At 37.9% G+C, this 18,911-nt stretch overlaps 1 protein-coding gene across 1 annotated transcript in view; it reads right to left on the bottom strand.

Moving 5' to 3' along the window:
• Positions 1-14,893, bottom strand: part of cacna1ia (calcium voltage-gated channel subunit alpha1 Ia) — a 116,309-nt gene extending 101,416 nt beyond the window's left edge. The window contains exons 1-2 of the mRNA XM_034300618.2: positions 14,784-14,893; positions 8,893-9,026 (exon numbers count right to left, since the gene is read on the bottom strand). Coding sequence (XP_034156509.2) covers positions 8,893-9,026; positions 14,784-14,876 — 227 coding nt within the window. The 5' untranslated portion in view covers positions 14,877-14,893. The remainder of the gene's footprint in view (positions 1-8,892; positions 9,027-14,783) is intronic.
• Positions 14,894-18,911: the final 4,018 nt, after the last annotated feature.

Genomic DNA, 18,911 nt, shown 5'->3' with positions numbered 1-18,911 from the left:
ATAAGACAACAAATTCACCCTCAAATAAACACTCCAAACATTTAATGCATTCAACCACAAAGCAATTTAAATAAATAATAGTAATGCACGAATAATGAATATCCAATTAGAAACATAAATTAGAGTGCTGTAAGAAGTATTCCTGTTCAAATCCACCACCTGCAGATCTAAGTAAAACCAATCAATATTAATATAACTTTTCAAATGGAAACCTCTATAAAGGTTTCAATGTCAAAAGGAGAACAAAAAAAAATTCCTTTGCTCACTGTTAGCTAATAACTCTGTTCATCCTTGAGGCGAGTATTAAAAACACCCTGAAGATGTAAAATTAGAAATGTAGATTTTTCAACAACACACCATTTTTTTCCCTATAGCACTTAACCTTCCACAAGCAATGCATTTTTCCAACCATTATTTATTGATTCAACTTCAATAAGTGCTTTATCCTAGCCATGGTCGTGGTGGATCCGGTGCTTATCCTGCAAAAACACATGGCCCAGGGCAGGATACACCAGCCAGTTTAAGAAAATTATCTTTATTTATTACTGTATGTTTCAGGATGAGACGCTTTGCCATGCCTGAGAATGTCTGAGAAAAGGATTACTGTAGGATCATACAGTTTATGATCTTCTGCAACGTGCACATGACCAGGATAAGTGAGTCAGACACTGCCTGTCAGATCTACTGAATCCCTTGAGTGTATGTTTCAAAAGATTTGATATTACACGCCACTTGCACATTAGCAGAGACAAGAATCCTTGTGTTTTTTTTGAAGGGTGAGAGTATCTTTCTGTTTATTTTTTTTTTTACCAAGCATATTTAGTTGTATGCATAAACACATGCACGCACCGACATGAAGTCTGATATCAATTAAATCCATCCATCTGTTCCAGTCCTCACTCTTAAGCACGCATGCTGCCAGATCACACAGCACGGCTCAGAACCTGCCAGCAGAAAACACTGCTCGAGAGGAGCTTCTTGCAGACGTATACAACATCATCCACCCACACAGACATGCCAACGCAGGCGAGGATGCATATGCACGTGTGCACACAAACACACATGCACCTTGTATACTCTTGTCTGCTCTCTCACGCATCTTTCACTAAATTTACGATTGGCCTTTTTACATACACGCCTGGGTGAGGAATACTCTAAGCTGTGTCAGTCACCTGAAGTGTAGAGGAATATGACACAAAATAGTCTCACACTCAGTGGTGCAGAATTCCTCCATCTATCTCTTTCTCTTTACGTCATCATCTGGATTAAGATGAAAACTGAAAAAAAAAAAAAATTGCTAATTCCTCATTCCCAAAGAATTAAAGTTTGTCTAGTATAGAAAGATTTTCAACGAATGGTCAAGATGCATAGGCATTTCTTTAACCAAACCTTTTCCATGATTATGGCTGAAAACTAGTTTCTGAAGTGTAACTTTTAACACTGCATAGCTAGCTAACTGGAGCTAATGTAAATTAGGGAGCTAGCTTGCTAATTTTTTCATCTGAAATCTGTTTTCATCTGTCATCATGGAGAAAGATTGGGAATAAAATGCCTATGTGCTGTTATTGTTTCTTGAAAATTGATCTTTTCTATAATAAATAGCTACCTAAGCTAGCTAACAGTAACTTGTTCTTGAAGATGAGTCAAAGCTAAACTCACAACATTAGCAAATTAGCTCATGTTTGTTTCAGTTGGCTGTATAGCTAGTTATCTAATATTGGTATCTTATTTCCTCAACACGGCACTGATAAAACAGCTTGCTAAATTCTCCTTTCTTAGTAAAAAAGTATGTTATATCCTGCACCCTAGATTATGTGAGTACTAGCTCCAACTTTTCTTGGCTCTAGATAACTGCAAATGTGAGAATGTGACCTCAGCTACTAAAAGCTACTGTTCGTTTGCAGAAATGTTAGCTTTTTTTTTACATCTGTTAATCTTGTTCTCTAGCTTGGTCTAGCATTTTAAATTTGCCTGTATTGACACACTGTTACTCTTCATGTCTGCGACTAGCATAATAGTACATTAGCATGCTTTCCATTTCACCCAGCTAGCATCTTAAATGCTTCAGCAGCACAAATATCTAGCATCTGGGGTCTGTGTTGATTTCTTAATTACTGTCAGGCTTGGACAGGACAAGCAGAGACATGTGCAGGTTAAAATCAACATGCTGGTTTATTACCAAGCTTCCAAACTTTCATGCTAATAATCACCATCAACACAATAGCACTCGTCATAGCTAAGTAGAAGAGCCGAGTGTCTGCCGTAACTCGGTGCAACTGCGTCGTGTAGCAGTTGGATTTCTCATTAATACGACTATGAACGTCAGTGGAAGATAGTGAGTAAGAGAAGAGAAGCTTTCATTTTTAATAACAAAACCTGACTGCTATCCTTTATGTTTGGGATTGCTGTTTTTTTCTCCTTTTAAACATCATTGTAACTGCGCTAGCAATGTCCTCTTGTGATTTCAAATCTGACAAGTAACTCTAACTTTTTACAATAACTGCTAACTTCTCACAGGATTAACAAAAAAACAGCACCAAAGCACATATTATCAGGAGAATCATTAGTTTTTTTTCCCCATCCACAATCTGTGTCAGTTTCTGTGGTTATTTTTTTGGTTTATGGACTGTTTCTCAACTCAGCAGTGATGCTGGAAATGATCCAAGTCAAGTCAAGTGGAGTTTATTGTCATTTCACCCATATACACCCAGTTAGTACATAGTGAAACGAAACAACGTTCCTCCAGGACCAACGTGCTACATAAGACAGACACAGAACAACACAGAACTACAAGTGACTTCATACATTTATACATAAAGTGCACAAGTGCAAACGTGCAGACAGCACAAGACAGTACAATGACTACCGAGATAGATAATGAGCACAGTAAGTCCCAGTGCAGCGCCGACCAGTATACAGTTCTATTAGTAAGTGAATCCAGTGACAATAGTGCAAAAAGAGTACAATATAAATTGCTGTAGGTGTAGACATAAGAAGTAGCAGCCTATGTACAGTATAAGTATTTGTAGCAGCATAATCTAATGCAGAAATGTGCAAAAAAAATTGCAAAGAGGTTGGAGGATGTACAGTTGTGTGTGTGTGTGTGTGTGTGTGTTCTTTCAGTCCAGTTTCTGAGTATTGAGGAGTCTGATGGCATGGGGGAAGAAACTGTTGCACAGTCTGGTCCACACAATCCACCACAATAATGCTGGTCCTAGTAAAATGATGCATGTATAGAAGTGAATTGTCCTGATTGGTTGAATGTTGGTGGTCCATGTCGTTTTTTTTTTTTTTTTTTTCATAGCCTTTGAGAAGATATTTTACTCACAGCTGCTGGAATCACTGACCCAAATTTTAACCCCATCATCATGCTTTAAATTTCAGTGTATAGAGGCAAACAGCAACAATTGTGTCACTGTGCAATTGCTTTCAGTACATGTGTCTAATATCAGTTTGATGCACGTCAGAAAAGTTTTTCAGGTCCGACTTCTGTGTGAATTTTCAGCCGAGCTGTCATACATGACAATTGATGAAAAGAACAGAGGAGTACAGTGTGTGTGTGTTGAGGAAGAGATAGCACTGAAGAGGGAAAGAGACAGAATGAGAGAGCAAGGAAAAGAGAAATGTGTGTGTGTGTCAGTGTAAAGCCTGTAGTCATGCTGCCAGAGGGATGTGAAGTGTTCCTGCATACGTAATGACCTTCAGCAAAGAAAGTAGAGCAGGAACGGTCATGGGTCACCAAAAAAAAAAAAAAAAGACAATCTATCACAGTGAGACAGAAGGACAGAAGGATGAAAGAGAGAGATGTACTGCCAGACAGAGATTCACTAATTTTCTAGCGAGACAAGCAAAATAGATGGAAATAAGCAGATAAGGTGCAGAGCTTCTGATACAATTGAGCTGCTGTTTGTATGAATTATCTATGCTGTGTTGCCAACAAGCTGATCAACACTGCTTTAAATTCAAACACGGTGTGTCTGGATCACAAATTCATCAAGATACCACACACACACTCACTCACACACACATGAAACTAAGCCGCATTCCCATGGTGCATCAAAATCCCACGGAGACGTTTCCACAATCGGGAACTGTGCCACTTCTGTTGTCTACACAGGTCACGACTCGATCCATGTTCACTACAGATCACTACAGTGCTAACAACGTTCTCAGTCACACATGTGCACAAACAGTATAGAAAGAAACCCTCATACATGCATAAACACTGCAAGTCTTTCATCTAGCTGCACTGAAAGTGCACCTGCAGAGACCCGTGGCACGGTGCTGATACATTATCTATGTTACCTACATGTTACCTATTTTATTCAATTCAATTCAAAGTTATTTGTATAGAACTTTTAACAATGGACATTGTCACAAAGCAGCTTTACAGAAATAAATACATTCAAATTAAATCAATATAAATTGTAAATATGTGAATTTATCCCTAATGAGCAAGCCAGAGGCGACGGTGCTGAGGAAAAACTCCCTTAGATGATACGAGGAAGAAACCGTGAGAGGAACCATACTCAAAAGGGAACCCATCTTCATCTGGGTGGTAACAGAGTGCAATTATAAATAAATCCCTTCTGTAACTGTGTGCTACATGGACAAACAGTGCAATTGTGCAACTAGGAAATTCGTTCAGCATGCAGACTACACAGAAACACGGTGTCTGTTTTAATCAATTGAATTTTTGCTGTATCTGTATGATCAAACTCAAGAAAACTTTATCAAGCATTAATAATGATCTTTTTCATAAGAAGACATAAAGTATCTTTGGAAGGAGTCTCCAGTGTCAGTGCTATTGTACCATTCAGAAGTAAAGCTGTAAATTTACGTTTTACAACAACAACAAAAAAGTAAGGCTGGTGACTGGATTGACTGTTTAAGCTGTTATAGTGTAAGTGATAATGTTTCACAACGTCAAGTCTAAATGGATAAAAAGTGTTGTTCTTCTAATGATGGCTCTACCATCCAAAGGTGGGATCCAAGCTAGCAAAGTTGGTCGTGCTCTCTGGGTGAGAGGGATGGCATACTCTCTCTCCTCTGTCACAGTGACGCGAACCAATCGTGGGCATCTGTGAGGTCATGTATGTGGAAGAGGGCGGATAACACTTTCTTTCGAGTGTGTTACGCTGTACTGTGATGCAGCTCGAGCTGCAGTTTGAAAAGATGTGGTTGGCTGGATAAACATATCTCAAAGGAAACCTTTACCCTTCCTCGTCATGTAATAAGGGAGAGCTGGCTGGTGGGTGCGAATTTACAGGTGAACAAATTGGGGGAATAATAGTGTCGTTCTTTAATAAATAACAAATAATCGATTTCAGGGCGGTAACAATAATTCCACTTTGAATCAGGCCTCATCACATCATCTCTTCATTTAGTATTTTCCTATAACAGCACCCCTACTGTGATCATCATGTACAATGTACTCATTTGGATTCCATATGACTCCACACATTAATCAATAATCAGATACAGCTATCTCAGCACTCAAATCTACACTCATATCTAGGAAAGTTTAATGAAAGTCTTTTCTCACAGTATTGTGCATACTGATACACTAATATACACTTCTTATTTTTCTACCCAATTATATCCAAGTTTAGTTGTAGCCAATTGCCACCTGCAGCTACCAATCTGGAAGGGTGAAGGCTAGCACATGCTTCCTCAGAGATCCATGTAGCCTGCCATCTCATCTTTTCAAATGGTTGCTCATGCAGTGTCACAGGGCAGATGAACCAATTAGAATTTTCGGAGCGGCTTTCTCAAACCCACAGTCACTTTACAATATTGGGAAAAACAAACAGTCAAACATACAAACCGGCTGGTTTTCAGTCCTTCAAATGCTCTTGAAAGGATCAAATTTCAAAGGAACAGTTAATCATAGTCCCACTGATGGCTGATACTGGCACACACCCAACACTATGGATCCAGAAAGCAAGCACAAGCACATCATGGGACAGAATATCAAGCATCCCCTAGACCTCTCAGAACAATGACACCAAAGTTAAAGGAGCAAAGCAGAGCAAACTACTATGTGATGAAAGCAAATCCGCAGCTCAAGCGTAGCTCTGGCGCTCCACCACAACCAGTGAACTAAAACATTAAAACAATAAAGAAAAGCTAGATGCAAAAACAAAGATCAAGCAGATAAATGGAAAAAAGGAGTGAAAGAAAAGGCTTGGATGAGAAACGGCATTAAAAACGCACACAGTGTACTCTTAACTGGAAATGAAAAGCATGCCAGGACAGTTATAATTTGTTGACAATGAATTGACTGTGTAGACAAATGCACTAATCAAGAAACCACAAAAACATCCACTCATAACAGATTCCTGGGCGATCACATGATTACTTCCTAACACCAGAACAAGACCACGAGACAATATCAATTCTTAAAAAAAAACATCTTTTTATTATCTGCCTGCAGAGCTCAAATTTTATTCAAAGTCATGCTTCAGGGCAAAGATTGGAATTAAACATCTGGATTTAATGCTGTTCATTAATTGCCTGCAGAGTGGTGTAAAGCCATCGCCTCACTTACTGAGATTTATTCCATTTCTGTTACATCTACAGCCAGCGCTGCTGTTTCTGACTGCTTATGTGAGATACGCAATATGGCTGGAGTCCAGCTTTCGAGAAACTCTTTTTGCGCATTGCTCCATTATGCCGTTTGTTCGAGTCTGTTTTTCTGGGAACCTCTCCAAGAGGAACTCTGAACTTTCTTTCTCGAAAGCAGGGAGGACACCTCCTCATACTTGTGTTCTGTACTTTTGTATCTAAATGTATGTTGCATGGAGATAAAACACCAAAAAAAAAAAAAAAAAAACGCCCTGAATTTTTTCTCATATTTCTGTATCTGCATCTTCAGGATACAGTGACTTGAACTGAGCCAATACTGTTCAAGATACACTGAGGACAAGATCACAATTCCATTAATATAATTTTCTTAATCATCCCACCTTTTCTTTTCATTCAACTTTTCTATGGTTCCAACATTTTTTTCAAATCCATTCTTAAAGAAATATGCTGGTTTAGCATAGAAGAATTCAGTGCTAAAACCTCACACTCCATCCATACATATACAGATATTTTGGAAAACAGCTGTATGTTAAAAAAAATGTCATCCACATGTACAACTTTGTGAAAAATGTCTCCGTCCATGTGAAAAATGCAAAAAACGATTTTAAAAAACTGTTATGCCAAAAGCTCAAGAATAACCTTAAGAGCACGCGTCTTGAGTGATAGAAAGCAGAAATGCGTAAAAACATCAAAACAACCAAAAGTGCTAAAAGGAAAAATGACAAACACAACGATTCATATGTGTGGACGACAATTGTGAGGTAGAACTACTGTCTGAATACAAAATGCCCAGGTTTGTGAGGAGTGGTGGCTTCAGGAGCAGTACAGCATGTAATATATTCTGCGCCAGGGAGTCATAATAAAACAAATAAAACAAAGCCAAATTAAATTGCAAACACTTTATTAAATAAAAAAAATATAGACCAGAAAGCAACAACCTGGTCAGCAGCCATGCTAAACAGAGTCCTAGCACATCCATAGCATACACAAAACTGCAACGGGAATACACAGGTTCATGCTGTGACATCAGCGTGTTTTTTTTAAACATACAACAGGCATTTTTCCTGTCCACACAGAAGTTTTCAAATTGTCAGCGCATCGATTACAAGATTAGTATCACTAATAAATTGATATCCTTGCGTAAATCCTAAGCTGCAGTCATGTTGCTTCTCTTGTCATATCTCCCATGCCCTTTGTTTAAGTCTGTATCTCGATTAAGACAGCTCCATTAGGAAAGCTCACCTCCGCTCACACAGCCTGACACACCACAAAGAAAACTCTCAACAGACATCACACTGCATTTTAGCTGCTATGACCTGTGGACACATTAGGAAAAAAAAAAGAAAGAAAAAGAAAGACTGTCTTGGAGGTGGAATTTTCTCAGGAGCTTTCCATTTACATGAGAGTCTCAACTGCTGGAAATGTTTGTCTATCCCTTTCATGTCAGTCGGACCTTATATATTGGAATTTTACAAAATTTTACAAATCGGACCTTATATATTGGAATTTTATTTTTTCTTGGAATTACTTTTGACAGTAAATATTCATATTTACCACTTTAGTAGTTCAGAGAATTAATTTTACTTACCAAATCCAATGAAAATTTCCATAACATTTATTTATTATTAAGTTGAAAAATAAAGTAAGTCATGCTTACAGCTCCTGTGGTTACAGCTCATGTTAGGCCTCAGGTGAAGTCCTCATTTTACTTTAATAGTCAGCATAGTATGTTAAATTCAACCCTTAATTAAAGTATCATCTCTGATTAAGATTTCCAGCATGTGCACCAAATTAAAAAAAACTGTGGCCAATTGAGACAATTTAGGGACAATTCATACAATTAATTAACATATATAACATCATAATATTGAATCTCTATATATAATATTGCCATTCTGTAATTTTTCACATTATCCAAAATGTGTTTCAGGGTGCAGTAGTGTGGTTACAACAAACTTCCAGACAGTGGCACTGGACTTAATGCTGCTCCTTGCTCATGATGATATTATGGAAAAAAAATATATTACGTTCAAAGCCAGACTTGAGAGTGTATCTAAGATACACCTCTGTTTTAGCACTAAATTAGCACTAAAGTCAGTAATAACATCTGAGGTCTGAACAGCAATGTGTGAAATTTCAGTATTTAGTCCTCACCACAGACTGTTACTCAACTGTTAGCACAGCTCTTAGTGTATATATATCACAAATATCATGTGTTCCTAAAGAATTATCCACGTTTTTCCACAATCCTGTTAGAGGCTAGCTTAACGCTGCCTGGCTTGTGTTAGCCCCGCCCACACTCACCCTGCCATGACGATGAAGAAGTCCAGTCTGTTCCACGTGTCGCCAAGGTAACAGCGGCGGCCAAAGATGCCGAGAGCCACCATCTTCACCACCATCTCCACGGCAAAGAAGATATAAATAATTGCATCGAATGCCTGGGAGGCAGAAAAAACAAAACAGGAACAAGACAGAATGTTTAATTAAAGTGATAATAATTCTCTTCATATGATACATGGAAAAAAGTCAAAGGTTTGAATGACATCAAACTGAGGGTGATCATGAGGAGAGTGATATTGATGTTTATTTACCTATCAATTCCAGCATATAAAACTGGTGGAATAATTAATAGTGTGTGAATGCACTCAGACATAAGTATACATCAAAACAAAGAGTTAATTAAAAAGCAGGCAGATCAAGAAATCTCCGCTTCTACATATCTGGTAAATTATTTATTTGTTCTTTCTAAAACGATTGGCATTGGGCCACTTGTATGCTCCATGGATCCGTGTATGTTTCTGCATATTTGTGTGAGAGCAAGATAGCAGCAGTACATGTGCATCGATAGAATTTTAATCAAATTCAGACGTGACTACAATACATATCTGACTGCAGCATCTGCACTTGTGTTTAACAACTGTCTTATTAATTATAAAATACTGTTTAATTACCAGATCTGAATGTGTAAGGAATTTCGAAATTCCCCAGGCTACACACTGATTCAAAATTAGCTGCAGATAATAGCTCAAGAGGCGGTAATCTACAGACTAAGTGATGTGACATTTCTTTATGAAAGGCTTCAATAGCTTATTAGTAAGAATTAGCTGGAGCGATTAGATGAGAGGCAGGGCAGAGCGGTCAACGTGTCTCATGAGAGAAGTAACAAAAGGCAGAGCTGTTACAGCTTTTTTTATTTGTACCACCTGATGCCTAAAACATTTAAGGGAACATCTGAGGCTGTATTATTTCATTATGTGTACTATTATGGAAAGAAATGAAGCCTGGATGAAAGGAGTAACACTAAATAATAAGCACAGCTTTCACATTCTCATGTGTGTATCACCAATGCTAGTGTTTTATTAAAAAAAAAAAAAAAGTCTGGGGGAATTCAGGGTTTGACCCATCTGATATATTTTATGACAATCCCAAATGCTTATTTGTGGCCAGTTATCATAACACACATACTATGCAGCTAACTATATATCTGTAAAACAGCATTGCTTCACACAGTATGTTCACTGTAATTATGTCTATAAAATCATTATAAAGTTATCATTATGATTCCTTGATTATTAACTAGCCCAGACTTCAAACAAACACGTCCCTTATTTTGTTTACTCGCATTTTATTGGCTACCGGCTACTATAGTGTGTAACAAGATTAACCAGTGGGCTGAAACACGATTAACCGCTGCCTTTTTGGTGTTAAACTGGTGTATTCAGGGAATTATGGATAATACTCATGGACTACAAATGGTCCCTCAACTACCAAAAAAGCCATTTTTTTCCCTCCATTTTATCCCTAACTACCAGTTCCCACCAGCCAGCTCTCTGCTACCATATAACATGCTTCTTCTGAGACACATGAGGCCAGCCAAAAACATCTTTTCAAAATACTGCTCATGCTGCGTCACAGGGCAGTGTAACACACCTAAAGGAAAGTGCTATCTACCTTCTTCTGCATACATGAGCTCACAGATAGCCACAACTTGCTAGTGTCACTCTGACTGACAGCAAAGACAGAGTATGACATCTCTCCCATGGCCAATTTTGCTATCTTGACTCCCAGCAATGGATGGCTCTGGTATCATCAGAATTCCCATGTGTAGTCCACTACTGACTGCTTTAAAACTCCTGACTATTACGACAAAAATATAATCTTGTAATGCTTAGTCAGTCACTGCTAAGAAAGACAGCCTAGGACAGGAAGTGGTAGGAGCCCCACCTCCATCTTCTGTGAGGAAAACCCCACAATCTCTATGAATGTGCCTACCAAATCATAATCCCAGAGACACCAAAGAGGGGTGGAAAATGAGCCCCCTACCAGGACACACCTAAAGAAGATGACCCATGAAATAGATTATCAACTACAAGGTCAAGATGCATTTGTGGCAAGGTCTGCAAAAACCTCCCATGGCCTCAAGATCCGACTGGCCACAATGAAATGCTTGGCAAAGCAGAACACTGGATCAATTCCTAGTGACAAAAACAGAGCAATATGTTTTCCTAACCATTAGGAACCACTGTAACCTAATAAAGTGCATTTAATGGAAACCATTAGATCCAAATAAGTAAACCTTTAATGGAAATTGCTAGGCCAATTCAAATTAGGAAGGTAAACCATCAGTATTTACACCTATACTACCAGACAAATGTTTTTGAACACCTGGAGTTTTTAATATTTTAGTACCACCCTAATCACTATTACTGCCACAGACCAGACAAAATGATACAGAATAGCTATAAAATAAGGAAAGCTAAATATTTGTGAAACCTATTAACTGCTCAGTTCCTATTAAGACTGTAAATGAGTGCTTTATAAAAGGCAGACACACTTGGAGGATATGCCTGTTAATTGTACAGAAAAAAACCTCAGAGACAGAGCCAGTATTCCTTGTAAAACAATCTGTTCTAGCATTTGGAACCAAGCCCAGACCATGTCCTTGATAAGGCTGACCCCATTTTTTGATTATTGGCCTTGCTTGTGTATATACACTATTTGGTTAATGTTGTTACTTCATGAAGTCTTGCATATGTTACCACATCCTCCTAGGAAGTTCCCATGGTTCTCTCTAGACATAGTTTTGATTGAGCTTGCCTTGTTTGTGGATAACGAGTACAGATTTGCCTATAAAGTCTACTTCTGCCTGTGTTTTGACCCAGATCATGGATTTGGCTCAAGATACTTGAAAGAGCCTGGATAAAATGTCTTCCCACTCAGACTCTCAAGTGTTACATCAGCTCAAAGGTTTGAGAGAATGTTATCCTGCAGACACCTGCACATACCGTCTAGCTAACTAAAGAAACATGTCTGAAGGAAGGATGTGCTCATGGACAGATTGGTAAGGGAGTTCCTTTCACATTACCAGTATTCACAAATCTTTACAGCTGTACTGTGTGTGTGTGTGTATGTGTGACAAGATAGTGTGTCCTCTTCTTTGGGGAATTCATGTCTGAGCAATTCTTTCCTTTGTGAATGTAGTGTGCTGGCATGTGTGTATGTGTGCTCTGATTGCACAGGGCTTTGAGTGTCTGTATGAAATGATCACATTGGGGCCTTGGGTGTGTGTGATTCTCAGTGGAAGCTTGCAGACTCAAAGCAGCATCAAAGCAGAACAGCACAACATCAGGCCCTGTCACTATTCTCAAGTGTGTGTGTGTGTGTGTGTGTGTTTATAAAAGTGATATGTTCAGTTTCAGCAATCCAAACACTGTTGAAGTCCAAGTTAGGCGTGTGGACTGGGATCCCACAAAACCCAACAAAAACATCAAATTCATTAACATGGGGACATATGGGATGTGAAGGATTGCTCATGTTATGTCATGTTAGTTTAATAACTAATTGTTTTATATTGGGGGAGTGGGGAGTTAAGAATGTCAGCAGGAGCAGGTTTGACTGGTCAACCTTTCTGCGGGTGTGGCCAGTTTTGCTCAAGAGTGTCTGTAGGAGTGGGTGGGAGTGATCAAACTTTCTCAAGTGCAGACAGCATGGGTCAAACTTTCTGCAGAAATGGGATGGACTGCTCAAACTTTCTGCAATATCAGACAGGATTAGTCAAGAATATCCGTGGGAGTGGGAGGGTTTGGTCAAACTTTCTGTAGAAGTGGCTGGGATTACTCGAACTTTCTGTGAGAGTGGCCAATTATTTTAAAAAGTGTATGTGGGAGTGGGTAGGATTGGTCAAACTTGCTGTGGGAGTGGACAGGATTGGACAAACCTTCTGCAGCATCAGGCACGATTAGTCAAGCATGCCTCAGGAGTGAGCGGGATTGATCTAACATTCTGTTGGAGTGGAAAGCATTGGTCAAAATTTCTTTGCGAATGGAAAGGGTTGATCAAAATTTCTGTGGGAGTGGGTAGGATTAGTTAAACTTCCTGCAGAGTGGGCAGGATTGGACAAGAGTGTCTACTAGACTGGATAGGATTGGTCAAACCTTCTGTGGAAGTGGGAAACATTGGTCAAAATTTCTTTAGGAGTGCACGGAATTACTTCCCGAGGAGTGGAAGGATTAGTCAAGAGTGCCTGCAGGAGTGGGCAAAATAGGTCTAAATTTCTGTGGGAGTGGGTGGCATTGGTCAACAGTGTCTATTGGAGCAGGTGAGAGTGGTAAAACGTTCTGTGGAAATGGGCAGGATTGGTCAACAGTGTCCTAGGGAGTAGGCAGGATTGGTGAATTTTTATTATTATTATTATTTTATGGGAGTGGGCAGGATTGGTAAAACTTTCTGCAAGACTGGTCAGGATTGATCAAAAGTGTCTACGGGTGCAACTGGGATTGGTCAGAATTCTTCTGGGCGTAGGCAGGAGTAGGATTTAAAAAGTCTGCCACATTCATCTAGTCCAAGTGTTACTTTCACATAATTGCATCCCACTAGAGGAACCATTGCTATATCAAAGCCTGACTGAGCTGAAGCAGAAGGGCCTGTTAGTTTTGGACTTCTGTCAAATCCTTACAAATCTGCCTGAGTGCTTTGCCTTGACAGAAAGACAAAAGAATACATAAGGCCTGGATAAGAGAGTATAAGAGATATGGGATAATTCCTACACATGTCTCACTATACCTAGCAGCAACAGAAGAGCAGCTTTAGTGGAGTTCTGTTTGATCGAATTATGATAGACATCAGCAGCCTGGGGTTAAAGCAGGAGTGATACAGCTACAGATAACACACCAAAGGCTTGAATGGAAAGATATCCTTTGTGAATGTGTGTGTGTCTGTGTATGTATGTGTGCTTGGATTTCTGTTTTGATCTCTGTGAGGAACAGATGTCTTCAAAATGATAAAAAAAAGAACATTCTGGTGTACTGGGACATTTGGCGTTCTCAATCGAACTAAATGTTCTATTTTTGTGTGTGCACATGTGTAGGTTAACTGTATGATTGCTAATTTGATTAGATGTAAACCAATTCTCATTCTTGTTCAGTTGTTGTACTAATGGCCAGAAAAGACTGTGCAGTCCTGACATGGGTGGAGTGGCGCAACAGGGGGTGTGACATTCAAAACCTGTAGGTACCTTACTGATTTGATGCCTTGGTCCACATGTGCGCTAAGAGAACCTGATTTGAATGCATAACTATTGCAAGATGCCTATCTGTACCTCTCGATGATGTATTTATTCGAACCCCATCTCTTTTTACGACCATTCTACTCCTCGCCTGGTTATCAACTGCACCGAATGTCATGAAAAAAAAGAATATATTCTATCTGTCACACCCACATACCCCAATGTCATGATCATGTGCCTTATATTTATGGTTGTGTTATAATCAATACTATATGCTTCCATAAGTCCTAGCTTAGGGTTTAAGGGTAGACATATCCATAGCTATAATAAATCAGTGGAATAGCCATGAATACGAATAGTGTGTTTATGTGAAGGAAAACACCATTCACAATAACAAAATCTACAATCGAGTACTTCTGTATGATAATGAATTTTATACCACAGTGCTGTTGAATTCTTGAGTCTGATTGGTCAGCAAGGGATCAGGACAAAAGAGTTTACAGTTTCTCTGTAACATGACAAGCTGCATTCTTAGAAACTTCAGGTTATATAAATAAAACAATCTGGGATGTGCGGTTATAGGAAAATATTCGGCAGCCATCACATTGATTATTTTCCCAAGATGTTTTATTCCATACTTTGTAATTGAATGAGTGAGGAAGAGTATTCAAGAAAGTTAAGGAATTCTCACCTGCAGTATCTGACAGCGTTGGGAGGAGCAGTCAATGTTCTCACACGGTTGGTACATTCCCAGGGTCACACAGTTCAACAGGATCACCATCATACTCACTCGCTCAAACCATGTGCAGCTCACAGTTAAGGCCAACTCAGCTGAATTCAGTTTAATTCATTTCAGTTCTATTACAATCTTAATCCACCAATCATTTTGGCTTTAATTAGTATAATATTTCCTTGATATTGCTTCATATGCAAGAAACTTTCAGGTTAATTTTCAGGTTAATAATGTATTGCGTATAATGTAGAGTGATGCGCACAGTTGCTCTTTCTGAATTTGTACAAGTCTACAACGCACACCATATCCACAGGTTATTCCATTATTGTGGCTACCACATAGATCCTTTTATAAGATCACCATATCTGCTATTGAACAGTAAATTTCAAGGGTTTATATTATTGTTTTTCAAAGCATGTTTCCATTTCAGACATTTAGCAAATTCTGTCATGCTCAATATTCTGAAGAATGCAACAAGATGATCAATCAAAAGACCACCAACCAGTTCCAGAGAGAATAGAACTCATGCTTTTGCATCATTGATTTGAAATATCTGTTTTTGTTACCATTACCTGCATCTCCTTATTATCCATATGCTATATAATATCTTCCACCAAAGAAGAAAGGAAAAATACTTTTGGAATATTTAAACATATTTTTAATTTGCTGCATTTACATTCAGGATCTTATTCAAAAATATAGACATTGCTTGTGAAAATACCATTAGCAATCAATGTCAGACAGATGCAAGAGAATTAAAGTCCAGATGAGGAAAATGAGAACACAAAAGTAATTTTTTAAAGTTTCACTTTAAAAGAGGAACAAGAATAAAATGTTCTTCTTGCATTTAAACAAGATATAAGAACAAGAACACCCAGGGAGGAAGTGTGAAGCTTAGAAACAGAGGAATAATGAACAGAAAAGAGATCCTGACTCATATGATTGTAAAGATAGCAGGAGTTAATTACGTCGAATCTAAAAATCATTGGCAAAATCCACAGGGACAGACAATCAAACTAGGATAATCCATAATCATAAATGGAGAAAACAGGTGAGGATCAGAACCAGGAAACATAAAACTATGGAAAAAAAAGCACTAGGAAAATGAGGCTTAGAAATTTTCTATAACATTTAATGAGACTTTGCACTGAAACAAAGAAACAACGACGTATACATAGACAAACTAATTAATGACCAAACACAGTACAGGTGACCACAATCAGGTAACAGACCAATGACAGGACAGGGGTGGAGACAGGAGTAGAAGAGAAAAAAAAGCTCATGGAAATGTAAACAAAAGCATGTGACTTAAAAACAAAGCAGACGACAATGTGACACTCATTCAGCTGATCCATGAGCCAAAGTTAATTCGAGTCATTAAAACACCAACACTGACACTTCATTATCTTCCTTAAACCAGAATAAAATTCATTCATTCATTCATTCACATATCTTCAGTAAGCACTTTATCTTAGTCAGGGATGTTTTAAATTTCAAAACAGAGTGTATAAGTTGGAACTTTATTTAGACCGTTTAGGGTTTTGTTTTTTAGTTTTTAGGAACATTAAAATGTTCGCCATACTGTGCCTTACAGAAAACTCACCTGACCTGCGTGTTGTTTCACACCTTTTAACATGCAGTCCATGTGTTTTTGTATACACGTCTTTTTTCCCCACATGATTCATTAATTTTCAAATGATTTTTTACATGAATCGTTTATTTACACATGTAATTCTTTTACACACAATTCATTTATTTTTACACAACTAAATTACAATGATATGATGTTCACATGACTATTTTCTAATTTACTTGGGATTTTCTGTACTTTACTTTTAGATTCATTTATTCACACGTTTTTTTTTTTACATGATTTGTTTATTCTCACATGTGATTTTCTTTATAAATGATTCATTTATTTTCACATGTGATTTTTATACATAATTTGTTTACTTCCACATATGATTTTCACACAATTTGTTTTTTCACATGTGATTTTTTAAAATGATTTGTTTCTTTTCACATGCAATTCTTTCATGATTGATTCATTTTCACAAGTGATTTTTATAGAATTCATTTATTTTCACATGTTTTTTTTTCTCACGTGATTCATTTGTAATGTAAAAAACTGGTAATTTCTCACATGCAGGACCAGTGATTTTATGTATCACATGATAATAAATGATCTCAAATTATTGTTTGAGCTCACATGTGTCATTTCACATTAAACATATAATCACATGTGAAGAACAGGTGATTTTTTCCATAAGGGATTATTTTATTATTCTTTTATTTATTATTTTATTATTAATAATTTTTTATTATTTTATTATTTATTATTTTATTATTATTATTTGTAACAGATACAACAGAGACTGCTCAGAGACAAACTGAGCATTGAAAGAAAAAATGCATGGAAAAAAAGAAAAATAGAAATGATAAGAGGATATAGGGACTTGTTACGCTTTAATACACATCACCCACATCCAAACAAATGAATTCCTTTTTTCTCTCTGGATATTAAAAATGCAGCAGCACAGAAATATGGAGAGGAAGTGGAAAGGCGAGAGTGATCGGTGAGCAGTGTGGCAAAAAAAGACTGAATTGAATGATACGGATGAGATGTAGAAAAAAGAATTAAACAGTCCGTTATTCCAGAACGTTCTAATGTGTGTTTACTGAGCAGAACTGAAGCTGTAGCCTTGAGTCAGACCAAATAAAATGCTACTAACACAGTTTATGGACTACACTTTCTTCTTTCCTCATCTCACTTACTCCATTTGTTCATAAAGGTCACAGAAGGCGATGGCAGCCTGAAGTAAAGTGAAAATGGAGTTAGATTTTTTCATATGAATGTTTATGATACAGAAAAGTGACATGACACACACACACACACACACACACACACACACACAGTCAGCATCACCAGCACTTCTACACTCCTACAAACATATTTCAGTTATTGCCCTTAGACAAACAGAGCCATACATATACACAGAGATGAATGAGCACACACACACACACACACACACACACACACACAAACAATTCAATTTAATTTTATTTGTATAGCACATTTAACAATGGACAATGTCACAAAGCAGCTTTACAGAAAGAAAGAAAGAAAGAAAGAAAGAAAGAAACACACACACACACACACACACACACACACACTACAGCTCAGAACTATATCTGTAAACCATTTTATCGACCATACCGGTTCCTTCTTTCCTTCTGTCGCTTTCCCTTTTTATCTCTCCCTCTCACTTTCTTTCTCTTTCTCGACCCATATACGTGATTTTCTGAAGCCACACAATAACTCACACACTCCACTCTAAATCCATTAGAACCAATATCCTATAGACAGAACACTGAGGTGGTGACAGTGTCAGTCTCCACCCACAGATATGAAAAGGCAGGTGACTCATTGAGCTAAACAACAAACACACAAGCTATGCTGTCATCACGGAAAGAACGATTTTAAGGTTACGCTCATTGACTTGAGAGAAATCAATTTGTCCTCCCACCTCTCACATCCTGAAACATGCTAGTAGGTAGACTGGCTATGCTAAATGCCCTTGGTTTGTGTGTGTGTGTGTGTTTGGTGATGGACTGGTGTCACAGCCATTGTTCCCATGAACAACCAAAACCCTGAAGCTTACTGAGGATGAATGAATAAACTGTGTGGCATTTAAATGTAATGATCGCTGACATCTTAAAACAAGAGAATGAGGGATCTGAGGGGTAGGTGTTAGCTAAACTGCTAACTAAGTGGGTTTACAGGTTGCTACGATTTAGTTATGTTTTTAGCTAATGTTCTTATTTGGGTGATTCCATGACTGCGGTGCCATTTGTGTCCAACTGATACTAATTTGTTTCGCAGACATTAAACATAACTAAACAAGAATAACCAATGAGCATCATGTATCAATTTTTTTTTGTAAAGTTGTGTTTATATGTTTGTGTAAGCCAAACCAGACTAAAAATTTCTGCCGGTTTTACAAATGTTTCAGGAAACGCTGATTTTCTTCGTACTTGCTTGCGTATATCGATCACCATTAATGTGCACACAGTTCATTTGCATGT

Source organism: Pangasianodon hypophthalmus, chromosome 2 (genome assembly GCF_027358585.1).
Source record: "Pangasianodon hypophthalmus isolate fPanHyp1 chromosome 2, fPanHyp1.pri, whole genome shotgun sequence".
NCBI classification, from domain to species: domain Eukaryota; kingdom Metazoa; phylum Chordata; class Actinopteri; order Siluriformes; family Pangasiidae; genus Pangasianodon; species Pangasianodon hypophthalmus.
This window is presented reverse-complemented; position numbering and strand designations above follow the sequence as displayed.